The sequence below is a fragment of the Erithacus rubecula genome, assembly GCF_903797595.1.
Source record: "Erithacus rubecula genome assembly, chromosome: 3".
NCBI classification, from domain to species: Eukaryota; Metazoa; Chordata; class Aves; order Passeriformes; family Muscicapidae; genus Erithacus; species Erithacus rubecula.
In genome coordinates this window covers 102,913,973-102,933,842 of record NC_136689.1, presented here as the reverse complement: position 1 = coordinate 102,933,842, position 19,870 = coordinate 102,913,973, and the positions used below count along the sequence as shown (strand labels likewise).

The 19,870-nt window shown below is 40.1% G+C and overlaps 2 protein-coding genes across 3 annotated transcripts; both read right to left on the bottom strand.

The window, feature by feature from the left end:
• Nucleotides 1-299: 299 nt before the first annotated feature.
• On the bottom strand, nucleotides 300-7,326 carry LOC306800637 (histamine H3 receptor-like). Its single transcript, XM_079302877.1, has 3 exons — nucleotides 7,000-7,326; nucleotides 4,228-4,394; nucleotides 300-1,700 (listed from the first exon to the last, which is right to left on the bottom strand). Exons 1-3 carry the CDS (start codon nucleotides 7,244-7,246, stop codon nucleotides 918-920), a joined length of 1,197 nt encoding a protein of 398 aa, XP_079159003.1. The 5' UTR covers nucleotides 7,247-7,326; the 3' UTR covers nucleotides 300-917.
• A 4,618-nt stretch (nucleotides 7,327-11,944) lies between these two features.
• LOC306800711 (histamine H3 receptor-like) lies at nucleotides 11,945-19,445 on the bottom strand. 2 transcript variants are annotated; one of them, XM_079302991.1, is made up of 3 exons: nucleotides 18,637-19,445; nucleotides 15,955-16,121; nucleotides 11,945-13,379 (listed from the first exon to the last, which is right to left on the bottom strand). In XM_079302991.1, the coding sequence occupies exons 1-3, from the start codon at nucleotides 18,881-18,883 to the stop codon at nucleotides 12,588-12,590; spliced, it is 1,206 nt and encodes a 401-aa protein (XP_079159117.1). In that variant the 5' UTR covers nucleotides 18,884-19,445; the 3' UTR covers nucleotides 11,945-12,587. The 2 variants fall into 2 exon arrangements, with proteins under 2 accessions (XP_079159117.1, XP_079159118.1); XM_079302992.1 differs by lacking the exons at nucleotides 15,955-16,121; nucleotides 18,637-19,445 and adding an exon at nucleotides 15,127-15,414.
• Nucleotides 19,446-19,870: the final 425 nt, after the last annotated feature.

Sequence of the window (19,870 nt, the reverse complement as noted above, 5' to 3'; positions counted from 1 at the left end):
ACACACACGGGGTATTACTTTTAAGGGCAAGACGTTCAAAGACAAAATTCTCTTTGTTTCTTTTTCTATTACATGTCTCTGTCCATCTTTCCAGTCTCTAAAAGAGAGAACCCCATTCCCTCAGGGCAAAAGATCTTTTTCTTTAAGCACTTTTTTTTTTTACAGTTTAAAAGAATTTCAGTGTAGTTCAGTCTTTTTATAGCTCACAAAAAAAAGGTTTTGCAGCTACTGATCAGGGCTTTCAACTACCAAATCAACCCTCCAATTGGTCCCTGCAGCCCACAGAGGAAACTCCCAGAGAGGAAAGAGCCCTCCTCTCAGGCTCTTCTCAGGCAACACCCCCCCCCCCCAACAGAAAACCAGCACACCAAGATTTTGAAAGTAGTTCCTGTTTGCTTCCGACAGCCAAAACCTTTAGTGAAAAGAAGTAATCCTGCTACGTGCCTGACAACAAAAATAATAACTTCATTGGATGTTTCATATAGGCAAAAATCAGATTCGGGATGTAAATTATTCAACAGAAATAGAACAGAGGGGATAACAACTTTAGGATACTATTGACCCTATGGGTAACATACAACTTTATCATATTTTTAACTAATATCACCTGTGAACACAAATATAAGTGGTACTGCAAATGAAGACAATATTTTCAGCAATCAGAATTAAGGTAATGTAGATAGACTACTAGGCGAAGTCAGACAGAGGCAATAGCCTTTAATTGGCCAATTAAAATAGCTGGGAAAAGTACAAAAATATTGGTCATCCACATTTGTCTGCAGGAGGACATTTCACAGAAGGCTTATTTAGATTTTCCTACTAGTTTAATCTCCTGGAAAACACTAAATCTAATTTCAAAGAGTGGCTACTTACATCACTCATCCAGCTCCTCTTGGACCTTGTTTTCCTTTTTCCTTCTAAAAAGAACCTGATCTCAATGTTGCAAACTTTTTGGGACATAAAATCTTCAGAAAAGCCATTCGAAATTTAACATGGCACAGGGGGTAAAGAAATGGGTTCAAAGAAGAATTGATCCACAAAAGCCAAAAGGTTACTTCATACAGGAAGTTATGGACACAGGTTCCCTGGCAGGCCCCACGAATAATCATTAATAAAGAGTATGGGGCCCAGCAAATGGCAAACACACAGACAATTATGGCAAGAGATTTTGCTATTTTCTTGTCCCGCTGCAGTTTTGATCCAGTCTTTGAAGAGAAGGAAGCAGAAAAGTCATTTTCTGGTGTTACAGAATTGCCTCTGGATGGAGATGTGCAGTCAGTTTCCAAAGACTCTTTCTTTGGTCTCATGGAAGAAGAAACACTGTCCTCTGCTTCTGAGGAAGGAGACGATGCCCCCGGCCTGGGCAGGCCACAGAACCTCCAGGACAGGCTGCTCCTGGCAGACTCACAGTCCTGCACGCTGCCCCGCCGCTGGCGCCTCTGGATGTTGTGGAAAATGTGCACGTTGAAGTAGGTCACCAGGAGCAGCGGCACAAAGAACTCCAGGGTGGATGCACACAGCAGGAAGTACCAGTTGTGGAGGAACTCGGCGTGGCACTGATCCACCGGGACCACGCTGTGTCCAGCCACGTGCTCCCAAAACAGGACGGCTGGGCAGTACAGGAGGAAGGCTAAGACCCAGATGGTCACCATCTTGGTGGCAGGGCTGGATGTTATTCCCTGCTGGGCTCTGTAAGATACCTGCGAGGGAAAAAAATACATTAAGAGTTCAGACTTGTGGAGACTCATTTCAGAACTAAAAGAAGCAACAGTGGATAAACTCAGGAGACACTTGGTAATACAGAGTTGTGGCTGTACTGATCAGCTGGAGCTCACCCAAGCACATTTATTTCATTGATGCAGACAAAGCATAGGGTTGTGTCTCTACAAGTCAATGTCACCATACCAGGGTCTAGGTTCAGGGGATGAAGCATGATCATCCATCAGTACCTGTTAATTTGGTATGCCTTGCTTGAGACACCTATATGTTGGGATTTTTATGGGTATAGGTCTTCAGAGATCAGAGCAGCTGTTAGTTGCTGTGAAGTTTAATGTAGAGGCACATCATTTTCAAAAGGAATAGAGTCCCAAGTTCTTAAAGTCTGTGCTAAAAGCTTTTGGCATAGAATCCCAGATAGAATAAAGTCCCAACTACAAGTAGAAGTAGCTCCTGGTGCAGGGCCCTGGGAGGGCCAAAGCTGAAGCCACAGCTCCTGTCTTCTTCTGGGTGATGATGAAGTCAGTGAGGAGACAGAGAAGAGAGAGAGAAGAGAGAGAGTCTCTTCCCCAATGTAAAGACTCTTATTTACAAATTACCCAATAAGCTAAAAACATGAATCTGAAGTATTTCTTCTAAACCTATTAGAATTCTGGTTCTATAATACAAAAGTTTGCACATATAATTTATGCATATAGTCTATCTGTTTTATCTGAAGAATGTAAGTAATATTCTTACTATATTTTCATCATGTCTAACACTATGTTTTTGAGTTCTCACTGAGACTTTTTTCTGAAACTTGTTTTCTGCACTAATGTCTAGAATTATGTTTTTGAGCTCTCACCGCAGCTTGTTTTTCACACAAAATTCTAAGGCTTTTACACTTTAAGGCACTTAAAACATATTCATACTTACTTAAACTTACTTACTTACTTCAAACTTAAGTTTACACCTCTGTTTCATGTGTGTGCAGCTTAATATACTTTAATCCATTCAAAGGTTTTAATTGGATTCCTACACTCTGATCTCTCTCTGAAGAATTCAGAGAGGCCTCTGTTTCACACACTCCAACACCTGTTGTCTGAAGTGCCAGAGGAATTAACACTTAATAGCTGTTGGGAGCATGATTCCCACTCACTGGAAACTGTGCTGCTTTTTACAGCATTTTACAGATAAATCATGGTATGCATCATGGTGCTCAACAGAAAAGGTGCCACATAGATTTAACCTGTAAGAAAATTATTTACTAGACAATTCATGAGGATGAAGGGCTACCACACCTGCACCACAGCCCTGAGCTGATGGAACTAAAACAATGATCCATTTTCTTCCTTCTCCATCCACTCCAGGGCCAGTACATATTTTCCACTATACATTGCAGAACAGATAGATAAAATGTAGCTCGCATCCTGCTTCATCCCTTTTGCAGGATGAATGTGTAATTCTGCAAGCTTGGACATCTAACTGATAAGAAAAGATCGAGTTAATGTCACTAGAGCTATCATAAAAATGTCCATAGGTCTTAACTGTATTTGTATAGGTGCTCTGAATTTTGGACTTTCTAAATGCTGAGTCTTTGGCTTTTCAGCATAAGGTTTCTCACACACCAAAATTTTTGGTGTTTGATTTCCAATATTTTTTCCTAAAATAAAATAAAATTAAATTAAATAATAAAAGCTAATAAAAATACAGTTATAGGAAGTTAAAATAATTATCACAAATAAGACTGAAATTTGATTGCATGAAGTTATGTTGACAGTCTCATACACACAAAACAGCTGGAATCTTTAGTTCTTTGTGACACTCCCTGCCACTTGAGCTAACACTGTGGCTGGTGAGAAATGCTGGCCTGCACCCCTGGCATGGCTCAAGACATAAAGCTCACACCAGGTGTATAGGATTCTCTGCAGAAAGCAGAGATAGAATGTGTCTGAAGTTCGGGGTTCTGCTCCAGACACAAAGAGGAGTTTATTGCTGCATATCTACAATGCAGCAATGATTGCAGTCTGCCCTTTGTCCCACTTTCTGCCTGTTTGCTCTTGCTCCCAGTCTCATCCAGAATCATTTTTGGCCACATCTCAGGTCTAGACACCCTCCCAAGTATCCTTTATTTCACCACCCTAACTCCACTGTCTTTTCCTTTCATGCCTGATTTTAGGTCTAATCCCAAATCCAGTTTACTCTAAATTTCCTCTTTCTCTGATCCTTTTTTACCAGTCTGCTGCCTTCCCTTTTTACCCCCTAGACTGCTTTTCCTCAGGCAGTAACAACAGCAGCTTGCAGCAGAAATTGTGAGAAAAGTCCTGGTTGACTGGCTCTGCACTGAAGCATGCTCAATGTAGAATATTTGCCCCATCTGTCTACAAAATATCTAATTATCACCACATGCCAGTCTATTTTTGAGGGGTATTATCATAAATTTGGGGTTATACTCATCAACATGGCAAAGGTTGGTATATATATATAACAGTCCAAGGAAAAAATCAGAGAGGCTCTAAACAGGATACTTACAGCTTTAGTAACTGAGAGAAAACGGTCATAGCTGATAAGAACAATGTTAAACACTGAAGCTGTGCAGAGGAGATAGTCCATGACCAGCCAGAGCTTGCAGATGCCTCTTCCCAAGTGCCATTTCCCTGTCAGGCTGTAAGGGATGTAGAGGGGCATGCAGAACACACCTGAGGAAAGCAACCACAAAGACACCATGCAGTTCACAGGGATTGCAAATTCCTGGAAGCAAAGAGACACACTGTTTTGATATTTGGGTAAAAAAAAAAAAAATCTACAAAACTATTAAGGTAGATATGTAATTTATACATGTAAATTCTTAAATTCTCATGAAATCTGATGGTGACTTCCTATGTCTTAGATCTTAGTGTGATTTATATATGCTGATTGTTGAGAATAAGCTGCAAGCAATTCAACAAAGAAAAATTTACTGAAGAAGAAAGTCCAGGTCTAACCAACTTAGACTCTCTAAAGGTATAAAATTAGTGTTGCAGCATATATGCACTGTGACTGCATTCTGATAGATAACCTCATAATTGATAACCTCTATTCTTTCATCTGTATTAGAATTTTCCCTCAAACACATCTGCAGATGTTGACAATGGCAGTTGTTCCTGTAAGATTGATTAGCATTAGTGAGCTGAAGACAATATATTGGGCAGTCTGTGGTGTTCTAGCAGAGACAGAAAAGACACAGCAGAAGCATGAAACTTTCATTTTTAAGGAGTGTTTTAATCTCATGCTTCTTTTCTACCTGAGAATAACTCCAAAACTATTCTGGTTTGTTAAATTTGTGTTTTGTCCTAAAGACTTTCCACTGAAGTACTTCATTAAGAAAATCATGTTTGTGTTTTATTTTTAAGCCAGCAACTTCTTCATTTTAACATTAACATTCTTTCAAAAGAGTGGTGCAATAACTGATTCTACATTCTTGAAAATGCTGATCTATCAGACACAAATAGAAAATTGTACGGCACTTCAAGATCCATTTTAAACTCTCCTGATTATTCCTTTCCTGACATGTCCATCAAGATCTTAGAAGTTACTAAACATATCCAGGGTGATGTGGTTCACTGACAACAAAACTCTGGCCAGAAATGAGCTGACAGAGTGTTATCAACAGGGAAATGCTCACAGCATTCTCAATACTGATGGGTTATTTTAACATATACCTTAAATACAAGCAGCATCACTTTGGTACTAAATACTCATTTTTCATGGCTGCTGCTAACAGCTACTGTTCTCATGAACTTCAGTAGGATCAATGCTTGGCTCTATATCAAAAAATAATGAGTGCTTTTAGCTTTACATACAAATAGAGGCAAGCACCAGGTTTTAGACATTGATATTTGAAGATGTTCCTAATTTTACTGATTAGTGGATGCAAAAGATGAGTCACATCCCTGGAAAGATTCCAGATATTTAATAAATTTTTAGAAAATAAAAAAAAAGAACAAAAAAAAAATCCCCACAGCAATTTCAGAAAATAAAGTATTTCCTGACCAATATCGTAGATAAAATCTTAGATTTACTATGGGTCTATATAGGCAAATGTAATAATTTCCTCTTGGCTGATTTAAGAATGCATAAGGCACCAGCCACAAAGAACAGATGCAAAAGGTAGATATTTAATTCTCTTGACTAAACTATGAGATATGAGGAGAAACAGACTTTTGCAAAAGACCTGAGCAATGAAATAGCAGCTCCAGCAAACTGACTTAGCAGGAAAGCAAAGGCTTCATCATATATGCATCGTATGGTTTCTGCCCCTGAATAAGGCAACACATATTTTAAATGGCATAAATGATGGAAAACCTTAAAGGCTAAGCTTTCACTTCACTGCACAGCACTGACAAAGGAACAGCATTGGGGAGATGGTATGTCAGAAGTGCAGTAGGTCAATGCCACAATTTCCTTTCTCACAGCTCAATGAGTACTGGTCTCTGTGACCATCCTGAGGAGAAAGCCTTTGTGTGCAGAAGTACCTCCTTGCCAGCCTCAAGTCAAGACATTTGCTGGCACATCTGCCACAGGACTATGGTTTTGTCAGGCTTTCTCTTCTGTATGGGCTGTTTCCCTGGCTTCAGCCACAGAAAAGTGCTGTAAAAAGCATTCACTCCACCACTACCTCACTTGGCACCACCAGCCAAGACTGCATCCACGGCAGCTCCAGCAACTCTCCTGGAGTTCTGCAGTGATGTCATGGGAAGACGACACCAATAAGGAATACAGATGAGCGATACCAGCAGGGTGTTACTGGTGTCAAACAACCCATTGGATCAATAGCCTGAGTTAAGCTGAAGCCAGCAAAATGTCCTGGTGATAAGGTGTCTTTCTGTAGTGTAATACATTCATAAACCATCAGTACTATGTAGAGAAGTAATTCATTTACCTGGATGCATCACACATAGCTGTCAAATATAAGGATGTTTTGAAGTGTGAGATCAGCACTCTTACAGGAGAGGTAAGGGTAAATCATAAACTGCAGCAAACAACCTCTTCAAAAAGTATTCACATATAATAGCCACTCCTTTTACTTAAAGCAACATTGAAAGTATTTATATGGAAAAGGATTCATTTGTCATTATAACATATTTTGAAACATATTGGGCTATTAAAATATTTCATTCATGCAGCTTCCACCATTCCCCATCCTTCCCCAGACAAAGCTGAGAAACAGCTCTCTCAGAAGAAAACACACAGAAAATAAACACCAGTGCTTCTCCTAAGAGTCCTATAACACAACCAGCACATGGCTCCACAGCTCTGACTTACCCACTGCAAAGTCAGAAACAGCAAGATTCAGAAAGAAATAATTACTCCGATGCCTGAGGTTTTTGTCCATGATGAAAGCAAGGATCACCAGGATGTTTCCAAGGATGGTCACCAGACACAGCAGCACCATGAGGAGAGCCAGCAGCACCAACACACCCAGGGAGAACCTGGAGCTTGGTGACGAGATGAGCCAAGTCCCGTTACACGTCGCAGCCACGTGCGGAATTTCGGCAGTGCAGTTGTTCATGGTGGGTGTCCAGGTCAGGTCAGCCAGGGAAGGAAGCTGTATCTGGCAAAGTTATCCAGAATGTTGAGACAAGTCTATTAACAGGCTGGGCTGAGTACTGAAACATGAAAATAAAAGATTCACAATATCAAAAAAATGGAACACAAGACCTCAAGACCTGGACTCTCTAACACTTCTTGCTCTGAATGCACGTATTGGCCTTTGAAAAAACACCTCATAAGCAGTGTATTTCCTGACAAGGATCCTTATCACCTAATGTAAAAAATCTTGTCTGAAGATAACGTTTTCACAGTCAAGCAGTTTGCATATTAGCAATGTGTAAGTGGTTTTACTCGTCAAGTTGTGCTGAAGCTAAAACCATATCTCATCTTCACTTCCACGGTGGTGAACAGGATGAAAATCATTACATTTCTATTTCCCTTACCTTAAAAAAGTAGACATTTTTGCACTTGCTGCTATACCACTTTTTAAATTTAACAGTAAATAACAGAGAGATATTTCTTAGTGTTGCTGGTTACAGAGCATTTGTAATAAAGTTACATGCAGCAGAAGCATCACCAGTACCTCTTCAGCTCACCCTAACCAGAAGCTCTGGGCAAAACAAACCAAATACTTGGACTTTGGAGGTCTTTATAGTGTGGCCCATCTAATCCTACACCTCCCAAGTAATCCTAGATAAGCTATTACTCCATGAAATACCAAGCCTTTAGCTCTTTTCAGGTGTGATAAAAGATATCCCCTCCTCATCCCAACTCCATTTATTTTGGTAGTAGTGCAGAGAATTTGGTAGGCTATGGCTGTGGCTGAGACTCACTGACTCTGTAGCAGCATGGCACACCGAGTGACCAGCATTTCAAACTGCAGCCATAACACCAGATGCTTGGAAGATGTAGGGCAAGAAACAAGGAAATAGAGGGTGGAGAGGAAAGACGCAGTGCTCTGCTACCATACTGAGGAACAAAGAGAATTATGCTGTAAAGAGTCATTAAAGCAAAAGGTGTAGGGCGACAGAAACAGAAGAGACCTGAGGAATGGCCAAAGGTGGCAATGAGACACAGCTGCCTTAGGTGTGTGTGCACAGCTGCAGCCTGGCAAGCACAGGGGAGGTAGTAGAGCTTCCTGTGCAGTCACCAAGCCACACTTGACTTGGGTGACATTGTGGTGGGAGCACATTGCAGAGCTCAGGGTGAGGGATCTGATGAAGTCTCCTTTGAGCAATTCAAGGAAGCTTCTGGACCACAGGGCCTGCTTCTTATGTAGGACTTTAGTGTTCATGGCATCTGCTGGAGGTGCAATCAGGTCCTAGCAGTGAACAAGGTTCCTGGAGGCTGTCAGGGGGAACTTTCAGATACAAATCCTGCTTGGGCTAAAGGGGGTGGTGCACAGCTGAATCACCTGTTCAGTGATAAAGAGGGGCTGTATAGGGATGTGTTATCAGTGCCAGATGCAGATGTAATGATGATGAGGTAGTGGAACTCAACATCCTAAAGGGGATGAGGAAGGAAAGTAGCTGTGCAGACAATGGGCTTCAGGTGAGCAGATTTCTATTTAGGAAAGTGGTAGTGGGAATCAGCCCGTGAGAGGCAGATCCAAAAGACAAAGAGCCCAAGAAAGCTGCAGCCTCTAAGGACAGCAACCTCCATGCACAAGAATAGCCCATCCCAGCTCTCAGAAAAGCAAGCAGATGTATCATGACAGTGGGTAACCCTGGAGATTACAATGCAAAAAGGCAGCATATGAAGAAGTTTGAAGGAGGGACAGAACACAAAGGAGATATTTAGAAACATTGCCTGGCCACATAAGAATGATGTTAGGAAAACAAAAGCTCACCGAGGGTTGATGTTTGCAAAGGACATCAAGGACAACATTAAGAACTTCAGGCCCCCCATTAACAGCAAAATGGTGGATAATGAAGATACAGGTATTTTGCTGGAGGGGACCAGTGACCTAGCCACAGCAGGGCAGAAAGGGCCAAGGTACCCAGTGGTTCCTTAGCTTCATTCCTCATTAACTAGATCTCCCTTTCCTCCAGGCTTAGTGAGTTCAAGGATGAGAACTGACACAAGCAGGTGAAAATAAAGAAGGATTACTTGAGAGGACTTGACCCGTGGAGCCCATTGGGCTATCAAGAGAACCAGCTACCACCTTTGCAAGGCCACTTTCTATCCTCTTAGAATGGTTGTGGAGATAAAGGGAGATTCCCGACAACGGAAGAATTGTAAATGTTGAAACAAACTTCAAATGCTGCCACACAGAAAAAATGGTCAGATTGTCTTTAATCCTTGGGAAAATAATGGACTGAGTCCTCTTGGAAGTAATTTCTGAGGACTTGGGGGAAGAGAAGGTGACTGGGAACAGCCAGCTGGACTTACTAAGGGTAAATCATACCTGAGCAACTTGTTTGTCTTCTTTGATAAAATTACTGGATTAATGGACAAAGGGAATGTAGTAATTTGCTTTTAAAATTAGGGAATAAATCAAATGTTGAAGTTTTAATCATAGTTCTCTGTGACATTCAGGGTGAAATCTATGTGGTTTTTCCTTTGGAAAATAAAGAACGTGGACATTAGAAGAATCATTAGGATTCCATATTTGTTCCAGAAATTAACAAAAAAAAAAAAAAGATAAGACGATTTCTTCTAACATTTATTTTTTATTTGTTGAGGGGTTTGTGGTTTTTTAATGTCTGAGAGGGTCAGATTATAAAAAACTGGTGTGGTTTGAGTTGAAGCCCACAAAGTCATACAGCCACTGTCACCATGTATTTAGAAGGCCTACTGAATATCTGCAAAGACAGAAGAAAATTCAAGGACATGAAATAGTGAAATTACTGAGTGAATGCTTAGAGAGACCTGGGTTAGAAAACCCTTTGGCAAGAAACATCCATTTGAGTCAAGCCATAAGAACAAATGTTGAAAAAGTGTCTTACCATAACCCTGAAAAATGTCTGATTTATGATTTACAAGTATGAATGGTTTTTTCTGACCAAGAGAGCTTTAAAGCTGTGGGCACAGCAACCCAGTGCTTGACTTGCCCTGGGAGAACTAAGCAAAATTGTCAACAATTAGGATAATACAATAAATTCTTTTAATACACAGGAGTGGTGTGAGAAAACAGTTTGAACACTGTATGTGTAAAACAGAATATAAAAACCACTGATCTCTATTAGCTTCACCATGCTATGTTGTTTCAAGTTTGATGCAGATTGTGCTATCTGGCAAATTCCCTGACTAACTAGTTTTCCAGCAATGCAAATCAGTTTATCTAGTCAATAATGTTGCAGGTTAGTTTTTCCAACATTTTCCAGCAACACATTCTTTAAGCACAAAATGCAAACTGAATTTTTATACTGAAAGCATAGAGATGGAAAAGCAAACAACTCAAACACATTTCTATCTTGGGCCTATCTTCAGTTTCCCTATTTAACAGATGTTCAGTACACCAGCTATTCTATAAATGTTTTAATTCTGTGTGTGTGTGTGTTTAGATTTTTTAAGCATCACCAAAAAACAAACCCCACAGAATCTCTGCCAACACCGCAGCTCATGGCAGTAAAAACAGCTGTGCTGAACCAATGACCTCCTCCTGAAGCTGCATCTCTCTTAGCAATTAGGCTCACAATCCATAACACTATCCATGTGAGGCAAGGAAGCACAGTGAGAATGAATGGTGAAAGATAATCTTCCAGCAGTGTGAAAACTGGCAAGAGAAGTCTTCAGTTCCAGACCTCTGAACAGAAAGACATTCTAGCTCTTCAAAGCCATCAACTTTTGTGCTATAATTAGGCTGCTTCCATGCATTTGAATTGTGTTTGCAAAGGAGTACTCTGTTATGGCAACACTTCTACAGCCAATTTCAAATTAGATTAAAAACTATTTAAGTTGTTCATTGTTCTGTGCATCAGATTTCGCTTTCCATATTTCATACATTTTTATATTTATAAACAAAGAGGAATAAAATTGCATAAAAGGAGAGAAAAAGGTTGTAGCCAGCAACTGTCACTTACCTATCCATGAAAGCCTTCTTGCTGAGTTGCAACACTCAACACATGGTAAGAAAGTTTGGCACATGGAATGGGGTGTAATCAAGCTCCACTGCTTTCTCCAACACATCTATTCAGTCCTTTCAGCACTGGACATTCAACAGCTTTGTTTGTTAAGAACTGCTTAAGACATCTCTGTATCAGCTTCCAAACCTCTGTAAACCTCATTCTCAAGCAGTGAATATGGCCCTTGCTCCCTAATTGAAAAAATCCAGTTTGATATTTGTTTTGTGGCAGAAAAAAACCCACATAATATCTCAGTAACAGGACACAAAGAAGTTATCTAGTATAAAAACCATTCTGTCAGATCAAATTTGTTCCAGACATTTTGATGGAATATCTTTGCACTTGCAAAGCTTTACACTAGAGAGGCTATTGTCTATTCTAGCACAGCCAGCCAAAATCATAAATCCAGTATGAACTTAGCATTGCTTGCTCTGCTAATTCAACAGAATGTGATCATATGCCCAACCCTGGTCTACCTTTTAGGCAATCACATAGTGCACAGATCTGGCACTAAATATCATTTAAACATGACCAAAAAGGCAGCCACTCTCAGGTGAAAAAAAAAATACTGGTGAAAAGAATAACTACCATTTATGTCTGACCATTTTGATAACCAATCTCAAAATTCTCTTAGCATGGAAAAATTCGTCCTGCAACACCAGGTATGACCTACATTAAAATTTGAAAAGGACAGATACAGCAGGTTAGGCAGGTCATTCACTTGCTCACTGTGGGGATTATAACAAGGAGAGGGCACTGTCTTGTCTTCATAATAGTTTATAAAATGAAAATATACTGCTTCTGTGAGTATTTTTACAGTCTTTTAAAAATGTAGCAGAATTGCTTCTTCCCTGATAGTTTTAGGTTCATAAATAGGACATAAATTTTACTTCAACTCATACATGAATAGATATCTCCCTCCAGTAACTCTCTATGGAGATAGCAATAGCAGAGTTCTTTCACAGTGCCAGCTCTGTGTATTAAACAAAGGAAAGAAAAAAAAAAAGAAGGAAAAAAATATACCTCACACTCACAAATCAAGAGGACATCCAGCAAAGCTTGTTATTCTTTTTAATGCACTAGACAGTAATTAATCTGGCATCATATCAGCAAAACCAAAAGTGAAATCCTGAAAATTAGCAATATCAGGGCAACCACATAACTCTGCTGCACTCTTAAACAATGTCATTAGTAAACAAATTTCTTTTCCCTCTATTTATGCTGACAGTACATATGAAAAGGTATCACTAAGTAACAGAGGAACCTTATCTGTAAGACATTTCTTTCACCTCTCTATAAAGAAGGTGTGTTACCAGATCTCAATGTTGCAAACTTTTTGGGACATAAAATCTTCAGAAAAGCCATTCGAAACCTCATATGACAGAGAGGATAAAGAAATGGGTTCAAAGAAGAATTGATCCACAAAAGCCAAAAGGTCACTTCATACAGGAAGTTATGGACACAGGTTCCCTGGCAGGCCCCACGAATAATCATTAATAAAGAGTATGGGGCCCAGCAAATGGCAAACACACAGACAATTATGGCAAGAGACTTTGCTATTTTCTTGTCCCGCTGCAGTTTTGATCCGGTCTTTGAAGAGAAGGAAGCAGAAAAGTTCCTTTTGAGAGCTGTAGAACCGGATTCTGCTCGAGATGGACTATTGGCCACCGCTGCTGGTCTCCATGGCCTCGTTAGTGATGAAACACTGTCCTCTGCTTCTGAGGAAGGAGATGATGCCCCCGGCCTGGGCAGGCCACAGAACCTCCAGGACAGGCTGCTCCTGGCAGACTCACAGTCCTGCACGCTGCCCCGCCGCTGGCGCCTCTGGATGTTGTGGAAAATGTGCACGTTGAAGTAGGTCACCAGGAGCAGCGGCACAAAGAACTCCAGGGTGGATGCACACAGCAGGAAATACCAGTTGTGGAGGAACTCGGCGTGGCACTGATCCACCGGGACCACGCTGTGTCCAGCCACGTGCTCCCAAAACAGGACAGCTGGGCAGTACAGGAGGAAGGCTAAGACCCAGATGGCCACCATCTTGGTGGCAGGGCTGGACATTATTCCTTGCCGGGCTCTGTAAGATACCTGCGAGGGAAAAGGACTCTCACATATTCAGACAACATTTTGGGAAAATTATGTCAAAAAACCCACACGTAATCAAGCCAAATATAGTATTTGTTCTGTATTTCCTCAGATACTTAGAATGTCTTTCACTAGGTAAGGTTCTGAAAAACTGCTAATCTTGCTTTCCTTACACTGCAGCTCTGATTAATTTTAATACTGGGCATAGGAGTGGAGCAGAAATCATGATGGCTAAACTATCATTTGGCTTCCAGGAATGAAAGGACATGCTTTGTTTCCACCACACAGTAAAGTAGCAATAAGGAATTGGTAAGGAAATGATTCATCAGCCCAGGCTCAGCAGAGAGTAAAAGCAGCTGTGGGAGTTTCTGCATACCCAGCAAAAGTAGAAGCCTTCTATATTAGACAGGTTGCCATGTGAGACTGCAAACACCAGACAATATAATTTTTCAAACTGTTTCCTCTAGCCATAGCAGAAAAATCTATCCCAGACATATACTGGAACACCCTCTGCCTTATTGAAACCCTCTATTTTAAAATTAGCTTTACCTTGTAAACTGTTCATTCCACTACTGAAAATCTTGGTGCTTTTATGTCTACTCAGACAATATATTAAGAATTAAAATAAAATCATCCATGGTTAGGAAATACAAGAGCTAAGCCCACCCTGTAATAGCCCAACCATACCCTTGGTCCCCTCATTCAGAGAACAAGAAGATAAGTTAATGGAAAGCTGGACAATTTCATTTCCTCTATACTGTTCAACATTGGCATCTCAGACTTTCCTCAAAACTGCTGCCTTCCTCATCAGCTTCCCATACCGTTCATTAGCAGAGCACCTGCATGATACACAAATAATAATGAATGGCACCTTCACAGCCATACAGCACACAAAGGGCATTGTCCCTATTTCACCAGCAAGTATCAGAGCAGTAGTGCAGGTTTATGCACATTTGTTTGGATTCTCTGTTTTAAATATCTGTAGCCTGAATATTCAGACTCCTCTACATCTAAGGCATCATATTAGCTCCATGCACAGCTCCAGGTCTGAGCAGCTCAATTCAGAGGCAGAAAACAGGAAGCTGGGCACAGCTTCACAAATTATTAGGTCTGGAGTGACTGGAACCTGGCCACAGGCTAGTTTTGCAGCAGAGGCAGAGGTGGATCCCAATTCTATGAGGAAGCATGGTGCCTTTTCTCTGGATAACAGCCCTGTTGCATATTCCTAGACTCACTCCATCCTAATACCCTAAAGAAGAAAACCAGAATGTGATCGTGTAAGTAAAGACCATCAGCAATGGCACAAGAACATGGATCTCAGCTAGGTTACAGAGGACTTTTTAATTTACATTAATCTTATGCTGAGCTCTGCAGCTTTATTAATGTCTTAAATACAGGGATTTTTACACTTTACTCTTCAGCTTAAAAAAATCCCCAAAAACAAAACAAAACCAACAAACCAGCAAAAACAAACTGTAAAAACCACACCCCTAGGGAAGAAGAGAAAGTGATTACACATTGTATCAGCACTTCCCAAATGAGAACCTCCAAGTCTAATACAAAACATGCCATTGAAGCAAGCAGACTCATCAGCCTGGAGAAGAGAAGGCTTTGTGGTGACCTGACTGCAGCCTTCCAGAAGGCTGGGTAAAAGTCCTTCCTGAAGGGCAAGCAGAGGTAGGACAAGGGTCAATGGCTTTAAACCAAAAGAGAGTAGGTTCAGATCAGATATTAGAAAGAAAGTCTTTACTGTGAGGATGGTGAGGCACTGGAACACAAAAGAGACGCTGTGGATGCCCCATCCCTGAAAATGTTCAAGGCCAGGTTGGATGGGGCTCTGAGCAACCTGGTCTAGGGGAAGATGTCCTTGCCCATGGCAGAGGGGTGGAACCAGATAAACTTTAAGGTCTCTTCCAACCCAAACCATTCTCAGATTCTACAACCAAAAACCAAGTAGAGTTTAAAAATGGTGAAAAACAGTTTTTCTTACTTGATTCCTTGGATATCTTCTTAAACAGAAGAATGACAACACTCAAGAAACATCTCTCACCTCTCCACAAATTTTGATTCATTCTTCTTTTTGCCTCAAGGGATCAGTTTCCACTCAACTGCTCATTGTCAGCACATGTCAATTACTCCCTGCAGTAATTCAGATCCTCATCTGATATTACTCAGTTCATCTCACTGTCTTTCCAAATGCTTTTCTTTTACAAAATGTATCCAAGCCTAAGCACATCCTTGACTCAACCTAGTTTTCATCACCACCAACTCTTCTAATGACCAAAGCCCAAGTTCTTCGCACGCTGGCTGCCACTTTCCCACCTGGACCTTCCCATCTCCTGTGTAGTGTAATTAAATAATTTCTAGTGCAGGAGGCACAATGGTAACATTGAAATCACAGGCAAGGCAATGTCCTATCTCTAAGCTCCAATGCAACATTGAAGCATCATAATTTCTCTATTAAAAAATGGTACCAATAACAAAGCACCATTTTGCTTGAGGTATTCATTGTAAAACACTCTGAGTTTCATAGAAATCCCAACATATATAAAGCAATCAATAGAAATGTTACTCTTACAGCTTTTGTAACTGACAGGAACCGGTCGTAGCTGATAAGGACGATGTTAAACACTGAAGCTGTGCACACAAGATAGTCCATGACCAGCCAGAGCTTGCACAGGCTTCTTCCCAAGTGCCATGTCCCTGTCAGGGCATAAGGGATGTACAACGGCATACAGAACACACCTGTGAAGAGAAACCAAATGCATACATCCGTCAGCACTACACTGCACGAGAGCAGAGAAATATTTCTGCAGTATCTGATAAAAGATTGATCAGTACTGGCTGGAATTGCCACATGGAAAGCTTTGTATTATTCTGCAACCAAAGAACCTTTACTACAAACTTGGTACTAGTAATGTTCTTATAATTAATATCTCTCTGAAAGGTGTATTGTGTTTATTGTGTATCATTGTTACCTCTCCAATTAACACCACCTGATAAAGGAAGGAGCAGTTGACTGCACTACCTGCTGAAGTAAACACTGTGCTATCTGCTGGTATTGAAACAAATAAAAACATCTTTCCCCCAATGTAATTTCCTGTTTCCTATAATGAATTATCCAGTTGCCGTATTTCTATCCTCATAGAAGCATATGTGTTGGAAAGTGTTCCAGAAGTTAACTTCTTACAGAAATATGAGTTTTGGACTAAATTTTAAAACTATATGATCAAAAGGCTAACAAGAACAGCACAGTTAATTAAATACACCCAGCCTAACCTTTCTTGATAATAAACACCTTTGAAGGGAGAGCTGATAGGATATTATCTGTGGAAACTCCTCAGACTGTGGGAACTCACAAGTCACCCACCCACAGCCATTGCTACCTAAATTTAGGCTGTTATATCCAAATGTTGTGAAAATGCCAATATGACCTCATTTTAATGAATTTTGAGGTGATCACCATACACAGAATCACAACACAGCCTTGTGAAGCTGAAGAACTAATGGTGCAGTCAACTGGGATGCAGAAATGCAGTGCATTGCAGCAATGCTGCAACAAAATGGAATCACTGCATTGGTACTTGGTTTTTTGGCCAAAATATTACAGATTTTAACATTCACATCAGGAAAAAAAAACTGGTTTCATCTTTAGATTTACTACCTAATAGTGTGTATTCCTGTAACAGAGTATCTTGAGAGTTTCCATTTCCATAAAATTCTTACAGCTCCTGTTGTTCTCCCTCAACTAAGAATCAGGAGTTCTCTATTCAAACCCAGCTATAGGTCAGAAGCACAGAGACAAAGCAAAAGTTGCTGAATGTCAAAAGTAGCTAGATTAGATATGTAAAAAGAATAAGCAAATGATTTTGCAAGCTTTTAGCAATTTAGATCAAGAAGAAAGTAAGGATAATATAGGCATAGCCCAAATCTAAATTAAGTAGGTACAAAAATACAAATCAGTTTGACTCTGAAGTCAAACTAAGGCAAAGCCTTTAACAAAATTTATAATTAAAAGCTAGACATTCAGGCAAACATAATATCACAAAACAAAAAATTATGAAAAGTCGGTAATGCTAAGTAAGCTGTACTTCCTTCTTTGGCAGAGAATGTTATTTACTTTGTACTTCTCAGCTAGATGCTGGTATTTGTTCAGTATGATGCTAGATTGTGAGTCAGATGAGAGAACATCAGTTTGTCCACTTGTTTTCTGCTCACTGCTCTGTTTTTTCCAGTGCAGTGCAACTGGAGGCCAGGCAGCAAGAGCTCTGCAGCACAATAAGGCAGAAATAAGTAGGAAGAAGACATCAAGCACATGCAGGGAGGTATAAAAACATTATACAAGGAGATCTGGACATCACAAGGACAGGGCTATTAGAAACTATACCCCTGACAGAACTCCTGGCACTGGAAAAAAATTTAAGAAATGTTTCTGCTGTTCTTTCAGTATACTTTTTAAATGTGTACATAAAAGAAAAAAAAATTTAAAAATTATTGTGATATGACAAGCCAGAACAGAGATTTCATGAAATAGCCACAACTATTAAAACCATCCTTCTACTCACGCAGTAATTTAACCAAGGCTTTTAGGAAAGACACCCAACACTTCACAGATTATTGCAATACTTCAGTCTCCAACTGAGCATAACACTCGTGTTTTAATTGTACTTTTTCTCAGTACAAGTTTCAAAACTAAATATGTCCATATGCACAAATATGCATGTAGCATCAAATTTCTTAGAAATTGCTTTCTTTTTAATTTTTATTTGCCTATACAAACACATTTTCCTAAGGTATTACTCTAGATAGAGCATACACAGAAAAATGCTTAAAATTAGTATTTGTTGCTATTTAGTCACAAACATCAGGTGATGATCTCTATTGTGTGATAGCAGAGTGAAATAGAAGATAATGACCATGTATGCAAGATCTGTTAGACAATATAGGCTGTATTTGATTAGACTATCTAAATTTCAGCCAAAACTCTTCACAAACAACTGCTATTCTTTGTTAGTCTATAACATTTCCACAGTAGCATTTTATCCTGCAGCACTAAATATTACCTGCTTTCCTAACAAAGGATCCTTTATTTTCTGAAAAATAATAGGCACTTCATGCAACTTTCACCATTCCTCATCCCCCTCCCAGACTCAGCTGAGAAACAGCTTTCTCAGAAGAAAATACACAGAAAATAAACACCAGTGCTTCTCCTAAGAGTCCTATAACACAACCAGCACATGGCTCCACAGCTCTGACTTACCCACTGCAAAGTCAGAAACAGCAAGATTCAGAAAGAAATAGTTACTCCGATGCCTGAGGTTTTTGTCCATGATGAAAGCAAGGATCACCAGGATGTTTCCAAGGGTGGTCACCAGACTCAGTAGCACCATGAGGAGAGCCAGCAGCACCAACACACCCAGGGAGAACTCAGAGCTTGGTGACAGGGTGGGCCATGTCCCGTTACACGTCGCAGCCGCGTGCGGAATTTCGGCAGTGCAGTTGTTCATGGTGGGTGTCCAGGTCAGGTCAGCCTGGGAAGGAAGCTGTATCTGGCAAAGTTATCCAGAATGTTGAGATTCATAAGGAGTTAAAATAGTATGGGCCAAAAATCCAATAAGCATCAAAAAAAAAAGTCTCAGGAGGGAAAAATTAAAAAAGCCTTTGATGCTAGATAAATCTAGTTTTCCTAAGATTCTTTTAAAGCAGAATTCTAGCAGACTTCTGCTTAGGATACAGTTTTTTCAAGTTCATCTTTTAAAATACAAGTTCTTCTTTAAGCAACACGATTCTTATCTGTGGAGGTCAGAAGGTTGATTTGAGGTTCTCTCTTGCTTTCCTCCCTCCCTTCCTGATGTCTTTTGCTTGCTAGCATTATACACAACTATTTTTTCTAATTTTTTTTCTTCAACCTGTGTACATAGCTTAATGAGCCTTTGAACTACTTTTCCATTTCATTCTTGTTTATCTGACATGGTTGCAATTCAGCAAGCCTTCAATCCCTCTCTATTTATATATATTTTTTTCTGACAAAAGGCATGGTCAACTTTGTTGTTGTTGTTGTTCTCCTTTTTGTGGATTCTGGGGCTGAAAACTGACATGGTGTAAATAAGCATACATACAGTTACTTACCAGAGCAGTTAAGCTCAGAGATCAGTTCAAAACTCTCACTAAAATCAGTTTGAAAAATCTTAGCAGCAGCTTCAGCAACTCATCACCAGCTGCTGCTGCCCCAGAACCAAGGAACCAAATACAGACTCCCTGAATAAGAAAGCTTGGCAATTAACAAGGCTTTTCTTTCCACACTGGTGGGAAAAACTGTGTGTCTTCCACAACTGCTTATATTTTGTATGAGTAATGAAGCCACTTGCAGAGAGCTGTGAGTATTCTCGAGTTGTAAAAATTCAATCATTTTTATCACGGGTTCTAAAAACACTTTAGTGTCTAATTCTAAATACTTAAATTTGAAAAATGTTGGCTGTCATGTCTTTGCCTCT